The sequence below is a fragment of the Chelonoidis abingdonii genome, chromosome 5 (assembly GCF_003597395.2).
Source record: "Chelonoidis abingdonii isolate Lonesome George chromosome 5, CheloAbing_2.0, whole genome shotgun sequence".
Taxonomy (NCBI): Eukaryota; Metazoa; Chordata; order Testudines; family Testudinidae; genus Chelonoidis; species Chelonoidis abingdonii.
The window spans coordinates 127320157-127339883 of NC_133773.1; the positions used below are offsets into that span (position 1 = coordinate 127320157).

At 43.3% G+C, this 19727-nt stretch overlaps 1 protein-coding gene across 1 annotated transcript in view; it reads left to right on the forward strand.

The window, feature by feature from the left end:
* POLN (DNA polymerase nu) overlaps positions 1-19727 on the forward strand; it is a 215930-nt gene that overhangs the window by 23143 nt on the left and 173060 nt on the right. Inside the window, exons 4-7 of the mRNA XM_075066754.1 lie at positions 3181-3338; positions 10089-10157; positions 18026-18086; positions 18632-18696. Of these exons, the coding sequence (XP_074922855.1) occupies positions 3181-3338; positions 10089-10157; positions 18026-18086; positions 18632-18696 (353 nt within the window). The remainder of the gene's footprint in view (positions 1-3180; positions 3339-10088; positions 10158-18025; positions 18087-18631; positions 18697-19727) is intronic.

The following is a 19727-nucleotide window of genomic DNA, read 5'->3' on the forward strand; positions in this document are numbered from 1 at the left end:
CTCGATCTGCTGGCAATGCCCCTACTTATACAGCCCAAAATGCCGTTAGCCTTCTTGGCAACAAGGGCACACTGTTGACTCATATCCAGCTTCTCGTCCGCTGTAACCCCTAGGTCCTTTTCTGCAGAACTACTACCTAGCCATTCGGTCCCTAGTCTGTAGCAGTGCATGGGATTCTTCTATCCCAAGTGCAGGATTCTGGATTTGTCCTTCTTGAACCTCATCAGATTCCTTTGGCCCAATCCTGTAATTTGTCTAGGTCCCTCTGTATCCTAACCCTATCCTCCAGCGTATCTACCACTCCTCCCAGTTTAGTGTCATCTGCAAACTTGCTGAGGGTGCAGTCCACGCTATCGTCCAGATCAGGTCCCCAACGTGGTGCATCTTAATGCGCCCACGTCCTGAACCCCGGGAAAGCACCTGCTGAAATGCTGCCGAATTTCAGCGGCATTTTGGCAAGAACACCTCTCGATGACGATGCTTGTCGCCAACAAGTGATGTCATCGAGAGGCATCGCCCCCAAATTTCGGCGGGGACACCTCTCGATGACACCGCTTGCCATTGACAAGTGACGTCATCGAGAGGCGTCGCCACTGAAATGCTGCCGAAATTCGGCGGCTTTTCGGCGGGTGCTCCACCGCTGCAATGGTCCTTCGTCTGGCACCTGCCAGATGAAACGTTTGAGGACCACTGCTCCAGATCATTAATGAAGATATTGAACAAAACTGGCCCCAATACTGACCCTTGGGGCACTCCGCTTGATACTGGCTGCCAATTAGGCATGGAGCCATTGATCCACTCCACGTCTAGCCAGCTTTCTGTCCATCTTATAGTCCAGTCATCCAGCCCATATTTCTTTAACTTGCTGGCAAGAATACTGTGGGAGACTGTATCAAAAGCTTTGCTGAAGTCAAGGAATAACACATCTACCGCTTTCCCCTCATCCACAGAGCCAGTTATCTCATCACAGAAGGCAGTTAGGTTAGTCAGGCATGACTTGCCCTTGGAAAATCCATGCTGACTGTTCCTGATCACTTTCCTCTCCTCTAAGTGCTTCAGAATTGATTCTTTGAGGACCTGCTCCATGATTTTTCCAGGGACTGAGGTGAGGCTGACTGGCCCGTAGTTCCCTGGATCCTCCTCCTCCCCTTTTTTAAAGATGGACACTACATTAGCCTTTTTCCAATCATCTGGGACCTCCCCTGATCACCATGAGTTTTCAAAGATAATGGCCAATGGCTCCGCAATCACATCCGCCAACTCCTTTAGCACCCTTGGATGCAGTGCATCCGGCCCCATGGACTTGTGCTCGTCCAGCTGAAATCACTAAAGAGCTAAAATTACTAAGGGCTGAAATCATTGAGTGCTGTGTTAAGTAGTGGTGGGGCCAGAAGATATATGGCTGAGCGCCTGGCGGAGCGTAGCAGTTGGCAGGACGGCTGGAGCGGAGTGGCTGGTGGAGTGGATCGTGGTGAAGGCTGCAGCAGAACCCCACAGAGAGGCGGGGCAGTTGGCCTTGGACCATGTAAGGTACCCTTTAACACCCCCCCTCGTTGCCACTCAGGCTGGGAGGTAAAACTCTGCAGATAAACTTTTGAACTCTGGGGCTGCACTGACCAGGGACAGAGACTTTTGGGTTGTTGATGTTTTGGGTAATTGTTGGGTTGCTGGACTCGAGAGACTTTTGGGGTGTTGGACTTTTGGGACTTTGGGTGATTTTTTGCATTGCTGGACTTAAGACCTTGCAGGGAAAAGGACACTGCCAAACTTACTTGGAGGTGGGTCTTTTGCTCATGGTTTGTGTTATGAATCCTGTCAGTGGTGTTTCTTCAACATAATGCTACATTGTTTCCCTCCTTTATTAAAATGATTTTCTCACACTCGTGCTTGCGAGAGGGAAATATTGCCTCTTATCGGTGCCCAGGGGTGGCATGTAATTGTCTCAGGTCACTGGGGCTCGAACTGGTTTTGCATTGTGTTATTGAAACAGAACCCCTAGATACTGAACTTGGCCCTTATTGCTTTCAACTCAGATGGGCAGAAAGGTTACACCCCCACTCCTGCCCACTGGCCAGCCTTCACCGATCAACTCCTTCCGCTTCCTCCCAGTGCCTCCTGCACATCACGGAACAGGGAAGGAGGTAGGAAGAGGTGGGGCCTGGGGCTGAGTGGGGGTTGAGCTCCCTGGGGTAAATTAGAAGCTGGCACCTGTGCTCTGAAATCAAAGCCCTTATGTTGGAACTACCTTACACAGTGTTCTTCAAGAACAAGGTCCAACTGTACCCCCACCCGACCTTTCTGTGAAATGTGGTGTGTCAGTTCCATAGCAACCAGGCCATTTTCTGCCAGACTTCTTCCCAAAATCTCTCGAGAACTCTGAGGAATGGCATTTTCACTCCTTGGACATTAGGAGTGCCCTCACTTTCTATACTGAGAGGACTAAACCATTCCACAAATCCATACAACTCTTCGTAGCGATAGCAGAAAGGAGGAGAGGGCTACCTGTGTCAGCCCAGAAGATCTCATCGTGTATAACTGCCTGTATTCAAGCTTGCTACAAGCAGGCAAATGTCCCGCCTCCAGTCAGCTTAACTGCTCACTCCACAAAAGCCCAGACTTTGTTAGTAGCATTCCTTGCACAGCTCTCAGTCCAGGACATGGGCAAGACCACAACCTGGTTATCGGTACATACCTTCACATCTTACTGTGCCATCACCCAACAGCCCAGAGACAATGCCAGATTCAAGCATGTCCATGAACTTTGAGCCTACCTCTTGGGGTACTGCTTATGAGTCACCTAACATGGAATGGACATGAACAAGCACTCAGAAAAGAAAATGTTACTAACCTTTTGTTCTTTGAGATGTGTTGCTCGTGTCCATTCCATGACTCACCCTCCCACCCCTATGTTGGAGTAAACCAGCAAGAAAGAACTGAGAGATTGTGTGGCTAGTGAGGTGTTTTGTACCAGCGCATAAGCACGTGGCAACAAAGGGTACTAGTTGGCCTGATGGATACCACTGAGGGAAAAATCTCTGGCAATGGTGCATGCTGTGCGCACACACCTAATATGGAATGCACGTGAGCAACATATCTTGAAGAACAACAGTTACACAAGGTCAGTAACCATTTTTTATTAAATCAGAAATGAATGATTAAAATAGTTTTTTATTTTTTTAGTGGCTGATTGTGTTGTGTTAGATCCAAGGATTGCTGCATGGCTGATAAACCCCAGTGACACTGTTCCCTCTTTTGAATATTTGATATATAAGCATTTTGGAGAGCCTGTCTCAGAGAGAACAGTGAATATGAATGCAGATTCCTTGAGAAATACATTGGTAAGTAGTTTTTAGAGACTAATAGTCAGATAAACCAAATAGTGAAATAGTAAAGATATTTAGATACTTTGCAAGGTACAATAGAGAAAAGTATATGCAGGATTTTCTTCTGAGAGGAAAGGGTTGTCTTGGTTAGCAATATATGCCAGAGAATTGGTATAAAATAATCAGGGCTTGTTGTATTCTTTGGGCCAATGGAACCAAATTCCCCATGAGTAGATCCTAAATCCTGCAGCACAAACACTAAATTCCATGGCAATATTAATTAATGTTATCACCATGAAATCTCCTTTGTTCTCTTCCTCCCTGGCTGCAAGCTGGACTCCAGCTCTCACTCCCAGCATCTCCAATACCCTGTTGCTTTATTCCATGGAATAGTGCAGGGTGCTTGCATCAAAATCTAATTAATTCTCCTTTGTGAGGTAAGTTGAAAAGAAAGATGCATTTTCAGGCAGAGTGCTGGTAGGGTGACAAAAACCAAAATGTTTAGCGCTTGACTGCAGCAAAATGGTGAATTCCATGCCAGAAATGCTGAATTTCATGGCATCTTGGAAAAATGTCAAACTACATAGCCATGGAATCAAGGGGAACTTTATGTACAATACACAACATGCACACAGAAAATCTGTGAATTTGTCACACTCAGTATGATAGAAATTTTGTTGAGTTGCTGCTCTGATGACCGGGAGATTGCTGAGCAATGTTTGATCACTGAGTTGATGGTATTTGTTGTGAATTCTCAATAGAGTGGGCCCTGTGAAGGCTGCTATCTTCCACTCTGGAAGAAATATATGGTGTGAGGCAATTGTAATTGCCATTCCAAAGTTTGGAACGCCACCTGATGAAGCAGGAAGCTATAGGCCAATTTCTCTATTATATACAACCTATAAACTTCTTGAATGTATCATCCTCAAAAGAATATGCCCTTTTACTGAGCCAATTACCCCTGTCAAACAGGCAGGCTTCTGGCTAAAACGTAGTTGTTGTGACCAAGTTCTGGCTCTCACAACTCACATTGAGGCTGGCTATAAAAAAAAACCCTTAAAGACTGACGCAGTATTTGTTTACTTGTCATCTGCGTATGATACTGTATGGATTAAGGGCCTGATGCTGAAACTTGCTAAAATTATACCTTGCTACCAAACACTTCACCCGCTTTGGACCATGCTGAGTAACAGAGCCTGCGGGTGTACCTGGGTAATAAGACCAGCTGACCCTGTAATACAGACAATGAACTACCACTTGGCTCTCTACTTACTCTAAACCTTTTTAATATATAAATAAGTGACATATCTCCAACTAAATCATGAAAATTTGGATATGCAGATGATCTTGCCATTACAATCCAAGGTAGCTGCAAAGATAAAAATAAGAGCAAACATAATCCGGAAACTAGCAGGACAACCTGGGGTGCCTCAGCATCAGTGTTGCAAACATCTGCAGTAGCACTTATATATTCAGTAACTGAATATTGTGCACCGGTATGGAGCAGTTGCAGCCACACACAACTTGTGGATACACAGCTAAATACAGTGATGCAGTGCATCACGGGAACCCTTATGTTGATTCCAACACCATGGCCACCTGTCCCGTCTAACATCACTCCCCAGCCAGTATGCTGAACTGCTGCAACATTCTACAAAGCTCAGAGAATCCAGGAAACAGATGTCATCTTATTCACCAAGACCTTTACAATGCCACCCCCCCGTCCCTCCCGCGCAACGTGATAAATCCCACAAGCCTTTCTGGGAACATTTGTTTAGCCTCATGCAATCAGGCTGTGATCAGAAGGAGGCTTGGAAAGCAGCTTGGGCTAAACAAGACTTAAAAAATAAGCACCATTTGCCAGATCCCACACAGAAGGTTCATGGGTTTTGACCTTCCATGGTCATCTTGGTCAACCCTGAACCAAATTCGAACCAGCCATAGTAGATGCGGATGTCTAATGCACAAATGGAAAATCAAGGACTCTTTGGTGTGTGAGTGTGGTTCCCCATGACAGACCATCGAATATATCACTACCTACTACCCAATTTCTAAATATGAAGGAGGCATTACTGCAATAAATTCTGCTATTCCTGATGTAGCCATTTTGGCTCGATCAACTTCAGGTGAAATTGTAGTTGCTGCTCTTCACCAGCAATATGAAAGAAGAAAAATAGAAATGTTTTGTCTCTTTAATAAAGCTTTTTTAAAAAATAGAATTCTTAATTGTTAGCCCTGCTGCAATAGAAATGTTCCACAGAAATCATGATTCTGCTGGTAAAACTGTTTCATGGACAATGTTTTGTAGCCAAGGGTTTGAGGTTCATATTTTGGGCCACAACTGTGTAGTCTCATCAAAAATTTGAGATAGTTTGGAGACACTGGGCTTCACAAAATGTGTTAATTATTCTGGGAGTTTAGAGAGTTAAGAACTATTCAGATCTCAATCTGTGTCCACACTAAATGAAGTGTTACTTTTGATATCACTAAAACAGTCTTGTCTCTTGTATACCCTGTAAGAATGCTTTAAAAAATTCCAAAACATCTAGCTTATCTGAGGCATTTTATTGACTGATGCTGTAGAAATTCTTCACTGAAATTAGTGGACCATTCAGATTGAATGTGTAGTAATAGACATGTCTTGAAATTCTTATTAGGTATCCTAAAGTACTCATTTTTAAAAAGTATATTCTTGCCCTGCAAGGTGCGTGCATGCTTAGTCAGAATGGCAATTTTCCACTATTTCCTCCCATTTATTGTGTAGCTGTCTTGTTGCCTTCTGAGGGTTTCCACGTTCTGGCTACTATGTTACTTACTCTTCTTTGTCTTCTGTGCCAATCCCCTCCCTTGCTTGTGACTGCTTCTGTACTACATCATTCCATGTGAACCACTGCTGCATTTCACTCTCTATCCCATGGCACACAGAGAAGGGAATGAAGTGGTATAGTGTAAGCAAAGGGAGGAATGAAATAATCAAGTAGTGTGTCATAGGAGGAAAAAGTGGGCAGGTTAGTAAAAGACAGAAGAACACAGCAAGTAGATGAGAGAATATCCAGGGAGGAAAAGGGCAATAAGAAGTTGAGGGAATATGGTGGGTTAACAGTCAGGAAGAAAATAATATGGAGAGAATACTGGGCATGGGAATCGGATATACAGGATGAGAATATCATTTAAGAAAGAAGACAGAGTATAAGAAAATGAAAATGTGAAAAGAGGAGAGGTAATTGACAATAGAAAATACTCCCAGGAAGGAGAAGGAAAAATGGGCAAGGGATTCTCCTCTTTCCACAAAAAGAAGAAAAATGTTAAAATTTTAGTGAAAGATATTGAGGGAGAAAATACAGAGTACAGCCAAGCAAGGGAAGGAAATAAGAAATTAAAAATGGTAAATGAGATCAGTACCGGCACATCTTGTTGCATTTCCCACAGCTCTCTTATTTTGGTGGTTAGGAGTAGCAAGTGATAATAGATTGTTAATTTTATTCTACCCTACCTAATTTTATTTAACCTTAACTTTAGTCTAGTCAAGCAGTCAACAGAGGGGAAACATTTTACATCCAACTAGATTAACTGAGAAGAGTTTTCATAAATTCCATCCCAGAATGGCAAGTAATTTTCTCCTCTTCAACCAAGCCTACCCACACAGCCTCTCAAAATGTAAAGCTCTGCAATATAATCTGATGATCAGTGCCATTGGTTTTAATGGAAATTAATTGTATAGATCATCTAATTAAAAATATTGGACACTTCTGCAAGGGATGAGGTGACAATAGTTACCCTGAACTACTTTTCTTGGTTAAAAACTTTTTGTCTGTCTGTGAGGGCTTGTTCACAAAATGAAGATCTTCATTTTAAGGAGGAAAATCTGTTTACTTAAAAAAATGGGTGATGCTGTAGAAGAGATGAAAGACACTAAGGCTGTCTCTACACTTGGAGCTAGGAGTGTGATTCCCTGCTCATGCACACATACACTAGCTCTGCTCAAGCTAATGTGCTAAAAATAGTAGTGTAGACACAGTAGCATGGGCAATGTTGAGTGGCTGCATGGGCTAGCCTTCTTGTGTATGTACCCACTGGTTCCAGGTAGATTTGTACTCGGGGAGGCTAGCCAAATGCAGAAACTACAGAACCCAACCCACCAAAACAGAAGAACAACCTTCTGTTGGTGGCCTCTGACTCAGATGATTAAAATGAACGTGCATCAGTCTGCACTGCTTTTGATTGTTATTGAGCAAAACCCATCATCAGCATGGAAGCATGTCCTCTAGAAATGGTGGCTGAAGCATGAAGGGGCATATGAATGCTTAGCATACCTGATATTGCAACGCTGGCTACAACAGTGCCATGTGAAGGCCTGTTTTCACTTTCAGATGACATTGTATATAAGAAGCGGGCAGCATTATCTCCTGTAAATGTAAACAAACTTGTTTGTTTTGGCAATTGGCTGAACAGGAAGTAGGACTGAGTGAACTTCTAGGTTCTAAAGTTTTATGTTGCTTAATTTTTGAGTGCAGTTATGTAAAAAAGATTCTACATTTGTAAGTTGTACTTGTATGATAGAGATTGCACTACAGTACTTGTATGAAGTAAATTGAAAAATACTATTTTATCTTTACAGTGCAAATATTTGTAATAATAATAATATAAAGTGAGCACTGTACACTTCGTATTCTGAGTAGTAATTGAAATCAATGTGATTGCATGGCTATTGAGAGGAAAGCACAAGCAGTCATTTTATCATCCAAGATGGTCTGCACTCTGCTGGCCTCCAGACAGACTTTAGCATTAAAGGCCTATGCCTCCATATGGTCATGGTTAAACTCCTGGAGTCAAGCAAACAGAAATCCCAAGGACCCTGGAATTCCAGCTATTCTGGATTTTCTTCAGGACAGTATAGACAAGGGACTACAGCCCAGCACCATAGTGAGTCAGCACCATAGTGAGTCCTTAACTGAAAATTTGCAAGTCTCATGATTTCTCAGAGCTGTCAGACTGTCTAAACCTGCTGTCAGGTCAGTCTTTCCTAAGTGGGATTTACCACTGGCACTAAAAGCCCTAAGCACCCATCCATTTGAACCATTAACAACATTTATGCCATTGTTTTTTATATATCAAAACATGCTTCTTGGTCACTATTATGTTAGCATGACAAGTCTGAGTTGGCAGCTCTATCCATACAGGAACACATTGTGTTCCATGATGACAAGTTGGTTCCAAGGACACCAGAATCTTTCTTACCAAAGGTGAGATTTCTCTTTCCATATCACACAGTAAGAGATCCTCCCATTATTCTGTTCAAAACTCCAGTGTCCTACAGAAAATCTGTAGCATATTCTGGATTTATGTAGAGCACTTAAGAGCTACCTCAAGTGGGATGAATTGATGAGAAGATCAAGCTCCTTGTTTGTATCCTTTCACCCAAAGCACTAAAACCTTTTGGCATTCTACCTATCACTGGCCAGATGGATGAAGTTATGTGTAATGGAGACATACATGGCATCAAGTTCATCTATTTTTGAAGACCTCTGTAGCAATATGATGGGCAGAAAGGATGTATGCCTCAGCTGAGGAAATCTGAAGGGCACCAACCTGGTCTTCTGTCAACAGCTTTATCAAACATTGTAAGATGGATTTTCTATCCTCTGCAGAGGCCTCTTTTGGAATGAAGGTGCTGCTTGTGGTTATACAAAAATAACTTGCCATGTACTTTCAGAGAGTTCTTTATTTCAGTCTGAGGGTTTTTTTTGTCCTTTCTTTCTTATAATTCATTGCTTGTTACTTCCCAAGCATCATATAATTGAGACGCTGGGCTACAGAATGAAATGTGTGGAAAAAGACATAAAAAGACCTGATAATCGCCTTTCTGCTAGCAGTGTCTCCCACAATTCTACCATCCCTGATATGATTCCAGTAGCCAAAGGACAACATTTATTTTTGTCTACAATTTGTGGTCCAGTAGCCTACTGTACGTAGTTCACTGACTGGCACTATTGTTACTAATCATATTGTAAGAGTTTCTACACAGCTTTGGAATGACTCTTCTGGTGTGTAGCTGGAGAAGGGAGCATAGGCAGCATGAACTCTGCTGCAACTCTGAACTGCCTTCATTTTTTCAGAGAGGAGGGGAACAGCCCAAAGTCACAGAATTGTGGCAGACACTGCTAGCAGAATGGAAGTGATCAGGTAAGAAACTTTCCATTTTGTAGACTTGATAGTCGAACTTTTTTAAAGGGACTGCTCAGTGCAACAAAGATAAATCTACTTGCTGGACTGCAAGCTGGGGACTTACTGCCTATCTAACTGCTTTGCAACAGAGTGGGGAGAACAGTCCCATGGACTAAAAGAGGAAGTAAGGCATGGGGGAGGAGCATGGCTCCATCCCATAATATTCTGGCCAACCCAGTTAACCCTGTCATGATCACTTTACTACAAGAACTTTAACTAGTATCAAAAGCACAAAGTTACAATATTATCTCTTAAAAGTAAATACACCTCTTCAATCTTCATGCTCAGATTGTGTTCCCAGGTGCAGCATGTAAAATAAGGAATACATTAAGTTCTAAATGTTCCAGATCATTTCTTCCCCAGGAACTCTTGAAATGTGATTATCAGTAGCCTAAGAATATTACTAGATATGTAGGAGTTAGCATCAGTAGATGCACAAGGAAAAAATGCTTTCATGTTGGTTAGTCGCTTAGTATTGAAGTAATAATCTTAACAGTTTTATATTAGTAATTGAGTATTCTTGATTTTTTTTTAAATCAGCATCAGAACTTGCTTCTAAACTTGAAGATACTTTACAGTATAATGATGGGCCTGGCTGGTGAATTACAGGTAAGTTTTTTGTAGCAAAATATCATAACAAAAAATTGTACCTATGTAGTGATATGGTGAATGAAAAAAATATTTGTGATTTACCTTCAATTAAAAGTAAAGTCAGAGTCTATTTATGGAAAAAGATAAGAAGGCTTCATATGTTAAATATTATTAGACACCGAATCCATCAGAGGTGCTGTTTTCAGTAACAGAGGCACTCCCATGATTTAGGATCATGTGTGCTAAATGGGGTTCACACAGATACTGAAGTCGTGAGAGCTAATGAAGGCTGTTTCCAAATCATAGTGTGTATCTACACTGCAGTTGCCTTCCACCTGGTTAAACAGACTCACATTAGTTCTGTTTGAGATAGTGCGCTTAAAATAGCAGCGAGGATGTTGCGGCATGGGTGGTGACTTAAGCTAGCTATCTGAGCCCAGATGGCTAGTCCAAGCTGCTGCTAGATCCATAACATCCTCACTGCTATTTTCAGCTCTCTGGCTAGGGTGAGTCTCTCCATCTATGCTGGGAGGAATGCTCCCAGCTGCTGTGTAGACATAACCATAGAATTTAAAGCCAGAAGGGATCACCAGATCATATAGTCGGACTTCCTGTATATCACAGGCCATCAGCACCATCCAGCCACCAGCACACCCCAAGCCCAAAAACTGAAATTAAACCAAATTATCAGGAGTCTAAACTATTGTGTGCCATAGGCAGAGAATAGGAGGGACTGAGGTGCACCAATGCTTGAGGCCCCTGTAATGGCCTGTGGTTGGCATCAGAAGATTATGCCAAAAGTGTTCTCAAGATGGTGATTTTGTTTGTTTAATTTATAAGACCACAAGAGGCATCTATTTCATCCTTCAGTGCCACTAACGTTTAAGTACATACACCATCAATATAAATCAAAGGGAAATAAGTAAATAAACCATATAGCCAAATAAAATGAAAAGAATTATTACACACACCTTAAATGTAACCTCTTTAAGCAAGCTTTCTCTCCTCAAAAAAGATGACCCTTGCAGTATATGTATTTGTTGATTTTCAATACAGACTATTTTGGACCAAGGAGAAAAATTCCAAAAGAAAGGAGCTCTCACAGAAAATGGCCTTCCAGCAGCCCTCTCTCTTATACTTAGGAATGTAGGAATTGCCATACTAGAACAGACACATTTTATATTTAGTTCAGTATCCTATCTCTCTGTCAAACACAAGATGCATAAGAGTAAGATGCAAAAAACACTAGTAGTACGCAGACGTAGGATAATGTGTCCCCTGTGAAAACTTTGACCTAACCTCTAATAGTTGTTAGAGATTGGTTTAAACCCAGAGGCATGAGGTTTTATATCCCTTCCAATATTCTTTGTTAGTCTTTATTATTATAACTGAATATTCTAGTTATCCACACAAATGTCAAAACTTTCTTTAAATCTTTTGGAGTTCTAGGCCTTGTGGCAATGAGTTCCATGGCCTAATTTCACAAGATGAAATTCAGTAAAGACAAGTGTAAAGTACTACACTTAGGAAGGAAAAAACAAATGCCCAAATACAAAATAGGAAATAAGTGACTAGTCAGTAGTACTCCTAAAAAGGATCTGGAGGTTGTAGTGTATCACAAACTGAATATGAATCAGCAGTGTGGAGCTGACAAATATACTGGATATACTAACATGAGTGTCATGTGGAAGACATGGGATTGTTCTGCTCTACGTTGTGCTGGTGAAGTCTCAGCTGGAGTATTGTCCAATTTTAGATGCCACACTTAAACATGAGGACGATTTGGAGAGAGTCCAGAGGATAGCTACAAAAATAATAAGTTTAGAAAACCTAACCTATGAGTAAAGATTTTAAAAACAGTGTACGTTTAGTCTTGAGAAAAGAAGACTGAGGGTGGGGGTAACTTGATGGCAGTCTTCAATTATATTGAGGGCTGTTTTGAAAAAGATCCCTCACTTGGTAAGGCAACTCCCGTCTTTTCACATGCTGTGTATTTATACCTCCCTCTGTATGTGCCACTCCATGCATCTGATGAAGTGGGTTTTAGCCCATGAAAGCTTATGCCCAAATAAATTTGTTAGTCTCTAAAGTGCCACAAGGACTCCTCATTGTTTTTTAAAAGGATGGTGATCAATTGTTCTCCATGTCTGTCAAGCACAGGACAAGAAGTAATAGGCTTAATCTGCAGCAAGGTAGATTTAGATTATATATTAGGAAAAACTTTCTAATTATGTCTATGTCTATACTTGCATGCATACTCAGGTACGCTTCTGCATGTACCCCATACCTGTACTGAGTGTCCACATATGCTGTACATGTGTATACCACCATCCATGCTGCTGCTGTTTGGTATGTGATGGTAGCACTATCATTTCAGGGTCATATCTCAGGTTTCTGTGCATCAAAGGAGAAGCTCTAGGAACTGCCTTGCTATTTGGTATTGGTACTGTCCATTGCCTTCATATATTTGCTGATGGTAGTTCCTGTTCACCTCTTCCTTCTGCCAAACAGGGTGTAAGATGTGGAGAAAGTGAATGATGATGTGGTTCTGCTCCTGCTCTGTCTTGTGGACAAATTTTTCTCCAGTGCAGTAGGCAATCAGTGCGAGATATTGGATTGAATTGTGCTAGAACTTTTTGACAAGCCAAAGACAGCTGACCGAGCAGGTGTCTGACAATCCACTATGGTCCCGTGGAACAGATATGATGTCTGCTGCTATTGCCATGGTATGCCCATGGTAGATGACCGCTATTGGGCCAGGAGAATGAGCACAATGCGGTAGGATCACATGGCTTTGGAAACCTGGGATTAGGAGCCAGTGTGTTCAGAACTTCCTAACGAGGAAGCAGACCTTGAGGGAGATGTGAGAGAGCTTTCTCCAACCCTCCAGTGCCAGAGCACTTGATTTTGGCAAGCCATACCAGTGCAGAATTATATTGTTTTTGCCTTGTGGAACTTGGCAACACCTGATGGTTTCTGGTCAGTTGCAAACCAGTATGGGTCTACTGTCTACTGTCAGGGTCATGGTTGTACAGATTTGTTAGACAATTAGTGTTGTCATTTACCCACCAGTGGTTGCCATAGTCCAATGTCCAAGTACTGGACATTATAGCTGAATTTCAGGGAATAGGGTTTCTGAACTCTGCAAGGGCCATTGATGGCACTTGTATCCCAATACTTTGCCCACTAAATGGAGCAAGTGAATATGTGAACCAAAAGGTTACTACTCAATCATTCTTCAGGGCTTAGTGGACCACATAGTTCATGAACACTGTTGGAAACACAGGAAAGATTCATGACACCAGGGTGCTGAGGAGATTGGGATTGAACTTCGGGGGGCGGGGGGGAAGAGACTTCATTCCATAGAAACGAAGCCTCACTCTACAGTGGGTATTTGCCAACAGTTATTTTGGAAGACCCTGCAGACCCACTCTTAGCTTGGCTCATGAAACTGTACCCCTGACATCAATGACCCAGGAAAAAGGGAATTCAACTACAAATTGCATAGATAACGAATGGTCATGAAGTTCAAGTCTGAGTGGCTGAAAGCTCAATGATGCTTACACACCAGTCTGGATGCCAGTGTAGTCAACACTGTTCTCATAATTGTGGCCTGCTGTGCCCCTCACAATATATGTGAGGGTAAAGATGGGTACTTCCATACAGTGTGAGCACAAGACAGTACTTGTTTGTAAAGCATTTAGACAGCCAGATCCCGCCTGCTTGCAAGGTGGTCCTGGTTCTTTGAGGGCAAGAGAAATCTGGGATACCTGATGTGCATGCATCCTGGAACAGTGGGATGCAGTGGTGACTTCTGCATGTTTGAGGGACAATATCACATCCTATGCAGCTACTGGAGTTGCACAGGAGCTACCATAGGCACACATTTGGGTGTGAATGTACCTTTGTGGAGAATAGGTCCATCAATGGCTATTGTCCAAGATGGTCAGGGATGCAGCCCCATGCTCTGGGTGTCCCTAAACCTATGGCTGCCAGAAGCTGGGACTGGATGACGGGATGGAAGATTTGATAAATTGCCCTGTTTATTTCCTCTGAAGCATCTGGCACCAGCCACTTTCAGAGGACAGGATACTAGGTTTGATGGACCATTGGTCTGACTCAGTATGGCCGTTCTTCTGTTTTGTTCCTTCTAACTGTGTAATTAGCCTTTCATTTCTGTAACTATTGACTCTTTATAAACAATTGTGGCAGGGCACCTCAACAGTATTAAAGAACATAAGAATGGGGTTTTCCAGGTATTACTCCATGGTCCCTTGCTGCCTCCTTGCCTTGCCCTGGCCCTCGAGAGCATCCTGTCAGGTGACAAGGTTGGCAGGGTTGAAGAGGGGGTTGACCCACTTCAGGTTCTGTACTGTGAGCCCTGGGGAGCACCCCATCCAGTTCATCGTAGAAAAGGCACGTATGATGAAGCCATCTGGAATGAATGTTGGAGTCTTTGCTCTCTGGTACAGGAGCCTCAGGTGCTTCATGTGTTCCTAGCATTGGGCTGGAGTACAGAGAATACCCACTTACTCCAGCCTCTGTAACATTTCCTGGTACAGGAGAAGTTGTGGAGGATGGTATTCTCTAACCATACATGGATCAAGACTGCTGCATGCTTGGCAGAGTACTGCACTAATCAAAGGAGTGCAGTGAAAAATCATTCTCAAGTGGTCAGCACAACTTGATACTAGTGGTGACAGCAGGGCAACAGGGACCTTTAATAGACGTGGGTAAAGATTAAGCAGAAAAGGTTTCACTGCATTGTGGGAATGGGACTGGAGGACCACTGGCAATTTTTCTTCAAGTGCTTGTTCGTGTCCATTGCATTGTAGGTGTGTGTGCTTGCCACATGCACCGGTACTGGAAGTTTTTCCCTCAGTGGTATCCATAGGGAACCGGTTCAGGCACCCTCTGGAGTGGCACACCTATACACTGGTATAAGGGACACCACTGGCTCCGCCTCTCTCAGTCCCTTCTTACTGCCAGTGATGGTGCTGGAATGTCTCCTTGCCTTGGCAAGCTTACTCTTCTTAACTGTGCCTAGTTGTGAACTTTTTGTATATAGTTGTTAAAAACTTTGATAATTTTATAGTTCCCTTAGTGTAGAGTTAGTGATAGGTTTAGTCCCAAATGTGACTTAGCCTAGGGATGGGAATACCCCAGTGACTGCTGCAAGAAGCCCATGCCGGTCAGTGATCACCATAGAAGCTGTCTGAAGTGTTTAGGGGAAACCCACATTAGCGACAAGTGTCGCATCTGCAACAGCTTCTTCCGCGGATCAAAAAGGAGCAGGACATTCATCTCCGAACACTACTTATGAAGTCAGCCCTTGCACCAGCCTCAGACCTGACCAGATTGACAGTGCTCTTAGCAAAGTAACCTCAGTGTGGAGTGGGCTGCTGACACCGCCCTGGCATGGCCTTGCCAGCATTGGTTCAGCACGCTCATGGATCTGGCAGTGGCAGCCCCGTGGTCACTTCCCAGCCTCCCTGACCTACTCTCGTGGGATCACGGTCAGTATCCAAACTATGCCTCTCTCCACCTCACAGCTTGGATGCTGTGTGGCTGAATCCAGAGGAACAGGCCTGCTCTAGTCAGGTACAGCAGGTTCTCTTGGAAAGCAGAAAGCCCTCCACTAGAGTGACTTATCTGGAAAAGTGGAAGCATTTCTCCTGTTAGGTGTTGGAGTGCAACATCTCCATGACCCAGTCATCTCTGCAGTCTGTCCTGGATTACCTGTTCTACATAAAGTACCAGGGCCTTGCCTTCTCTTCGATTATGTTGCTCCAGATAGCCATATCGGCTTTACACTGGATGCGAGGATGGAAGTCAGTATTCTCGCATGAGACGTTGATCAGGTTCCTGAAGGGCCTTGAAAGGCTCTTTCTACTGATCTGGGACTAGGTTCCCGAATAGGACCTCAACCTTGTCCTCTCCAGGCACACAGGTCCGCCCTTTGAGTCCATGGCTTCTTGTTCCCTTTCCCACCTGTTGTGGAAGGTTGCATTCTTTGTAGCAATTACCTCGGCGAGGTGTGTCTCCAAGATTAAAGCGCTCACTTCAAAGCCCCCGTACGCTGTATTTTACAAAGACAAGGTCCAACTGCGGTCCCGCCCAGCTTTTCTGCTTAAGGTAGTGTCTCACTTCCATGTCAACCAGGATATCTTCCTCCCAGTGCTCTGTCTGAAGCCTCATTCAGTGGCTGCACACTGTGGATGTCAAGCATGTCCTGACATTCTACCCTTTCGCAGATCAACCTAGCTTTTTATCGTGATAGCTGACAGGATGGAGGGCCTTCCGGTGTCCTCTCAGAGAATTTCAAATTGGATCACCACCTGCATCCATACTTGTTACGAGTTGGTTCAGGCTGTGCCTCCACTGATAGCAAAGACCCATTTGACTAAGGTATATGCGTCTTTGGCTGCCTTCCTGGTGCATATCTCTATCCAGGATATATGCAGGGACATCATGTGGTCTTCAGTACATTCACGATGCATTACGCCATCACTTAGCAGGCCAGAGATTATGCTGGCTTCAGCAGAGCTGTGTTGTAATCAACACATCCATGAACTCCTACCCACTTCTGATGGTACTGCTTGGGAATCACCTATAATGGAATGGACATGAGTAAACACTCGAAGAAGAAAAGACTGTTACTTTTTCATAACCATTGTTATTCAGGTGTGTTGCTCATGTCCATTCCATGACCCACCCTCCTTCCCCACTGTCGGAGTCTCTGGCAAGAAAGAACTGAGGGAGGGGGAGGCGGCAGCGCTCCTTATAATGGTGCATACATGCATCACTCCAGAGGGTGCCAGAGCTGGTACCCTATGAATACCACTGAGGGAAAAACTTCTGGCACCAGTGCATGTGACAAACATACTCACCTACAATGGAATGTACATAAGCAGCACATCTCGAAGAACAACAATTACTAAAAGGTAACTGTCTTTTCTCCCTCCTCCTTGTAACAACCTTTTATATACTTGACAACTATTATCATATCCTCTCTCTTAGTCTTCTCTTCTCCAGACTAAACAAACCCAGTTTTTTCAATCTTCCCTCAAAGTTACTGTTTTCTAGACCTTTAGTAATTGTGTTGCTCTTCTCTGGACTTTCTCCAATTTGTGGCACCCAGAACTGACACAGTACTCCAGTTGAGGCCTAATCAGTGTGGAGTAGAGTGGAAAAATTACTTTGTGTGTCTTGCTTACAACACTCCTGCTAATACATCCCAAAATGATATTTCCTTTTTTTCCCCCAACAGTGTTACACTGTTGACTCATATTTAGCTTGTAATCCACTATGATCCCCGGATCCCTTTCTGCAGTACTCCATCCTAGGCAGTCATTTCCCATTTTGTATGTGTGCGACTGATTGTTCCTTCCTAAGTGGAGTACTTTGTATTTGTCCTTATTGAATTTCATCCTATATACTTTCACACCATTTCTCCAGTTTGTCCAGATCATTTTGAATTTTAATACTATCCTCCAAAGCATTTGCAACTCCTCCCAGTTTTGTATCATCCACAAACTTTGTAAGTGTACTCTCTGTGCTATTATCTGTGCATATAAATGTCTCAGCATGAATATGAATTTACATTACAATGAGTATTTCTCTTTATATATTACTTAGAAGAATGAGGCACATGTGCTCATCATTAGCATTATTGTACCTCTCCCAGCAAGACTACATGTTTATGGGCCAGATTGTAATTCTGCTGATCACACAGAGTAGTACTTCACTCCACATGTGGTCCCATTTATTTAGTAGTACTACTTGTGGAGTCACATAGTACTCATGGTGAATAACAATATCACACTCTGGCCCAATTTCATAATTAAAATAAGTTTATATTGAAAAGATTGTGTTCTGCCTTACAGGTTCAAGGCTTATGGAAACTCTTTTGCGCTTTGGAGCTTCCCTTGATAAAAATTTTGGCAGGTGAGACAATGAGTGAAAAATAAGGTTGTTCAGCAGTTTTTCCAGACAGCATTTTCTAGTGTGATTCATAATGCTTAATAGTTAAATAGAATGTTGCACATTTAAAGTGCTATATAATCATCTTATCATCCTCACAACACTTCTCTAATGCTGTTTTCCTCATTTTACAGATGGAGAAACAGAGCTTGAGACCAAAACTGTCAAACTTGGGTGCCTAAAGATAGGCACTCAAATCCATATTTAGGTACCTAGAAAAGCGTACCTCTGAAAATCAAGCAATTTTTCTAGGTACTTAAATATGGACATAGGTGCCTAATTCTGACCTTTGCACCCAAATTTAAAAAATTTGTCCCTTGTGACTTAGGGTTACGTTGAAAGTCAGTGGCAAAAATGGGAGTAGAACCTAGGAATTCCTGGTTCCCAAGGTGGTGCTTAGTCCATTATGCAACAGTATCTTTTAATATTATAGTTTGAATATAGTATTGATGCCTCTAAGGTTTTTTCAAAATTGTATTTTCTTCTCAGTTGTATACTTGTATTTACAGTGATGGAAACCCATAAAATACACGTGAATAAAGAAGAACTAAAAAGAACATCAGAGATTCTAGGGGTAAACTATTGTATTTCCTTTTTTGACAATTTTGAAATTGTGCAACATATAGTGCAGTGGTTCGCAAACTTGTTCCACAGCTTGTGCAGGGAAAGCCCCTGGCCATTCTGACCCGGCCCCAGGGGCGGGTCTAGGAATTTTGCCACCCCAAGCACGGCAGGCAGGCTGCCTTCCGCGGCTTGCTTGCGGAGGGTCCGCTGGTCCCGCTGCTTCGGCAGACCTCCCACAGGTGTGCCTGCGGGAGGTCCGCTGAAGCCACAGGCCAGCAGACCCTCTGCAGGCACACCTGCGGGAGGTCCGTTGAAGCCACGGGCCAGCGGACCCTCCGCAGGCACGCCTGCGGGAGGTCCGTTGAAGCTGCGGGCCAGCGGACCCTCCGTAGGCATGCCTGCGGGAGGTCCGTTGAAGCCGCGGGCCAGCGGACCCTCCACAGGCACGCCTGCGGGAGGTCCGCTGAAGCCGCGGGACCAGAGGACCCTCCGCAGGCAAGCAGCCGACGGCAGCCTTCCTGCTGCCCTCGCGGCGCCAGCAGAGCACCCCCCGCGGCTTGCCGCCCCAAGCATATGCTTGGCGTGCTGGGGCCTGGAGCTGCCCCTGCCCGGCCCGCCAGGGGCTTTCCCTGCACAAGCGGCGGAATGAGTTTGGGAACCACTGGTATAGTGTAATGACCAATCCCCCATTGACAGGGAGAGGACAGGATTATAGTTAGAAAATTATTTTGATGTTCATTTCCATTTTGACTTTGTAATATGTTCTACAATTAACAGTCTTGTAGCCCATAGACTTTTGTTATATGAAAGTTCAAATATAATTTTGGGTCCTCTGATATATTGTAACTAATGATGAGTTAACTTAAAGTTGGGATAATTTTAAATTTATTTATAAAAGCAAGACGTAGACTTATTTACCCTTTATAAGTCAGTTTATTGTTTTATGTGTAAATTGGTTTTCTGATTTTGAGTGTCCATTCACCAGACCTCGTTGTTCCTATCTTTGTTCTTATCTTTTAGTATTTCTGCTTTTCAAGTAAT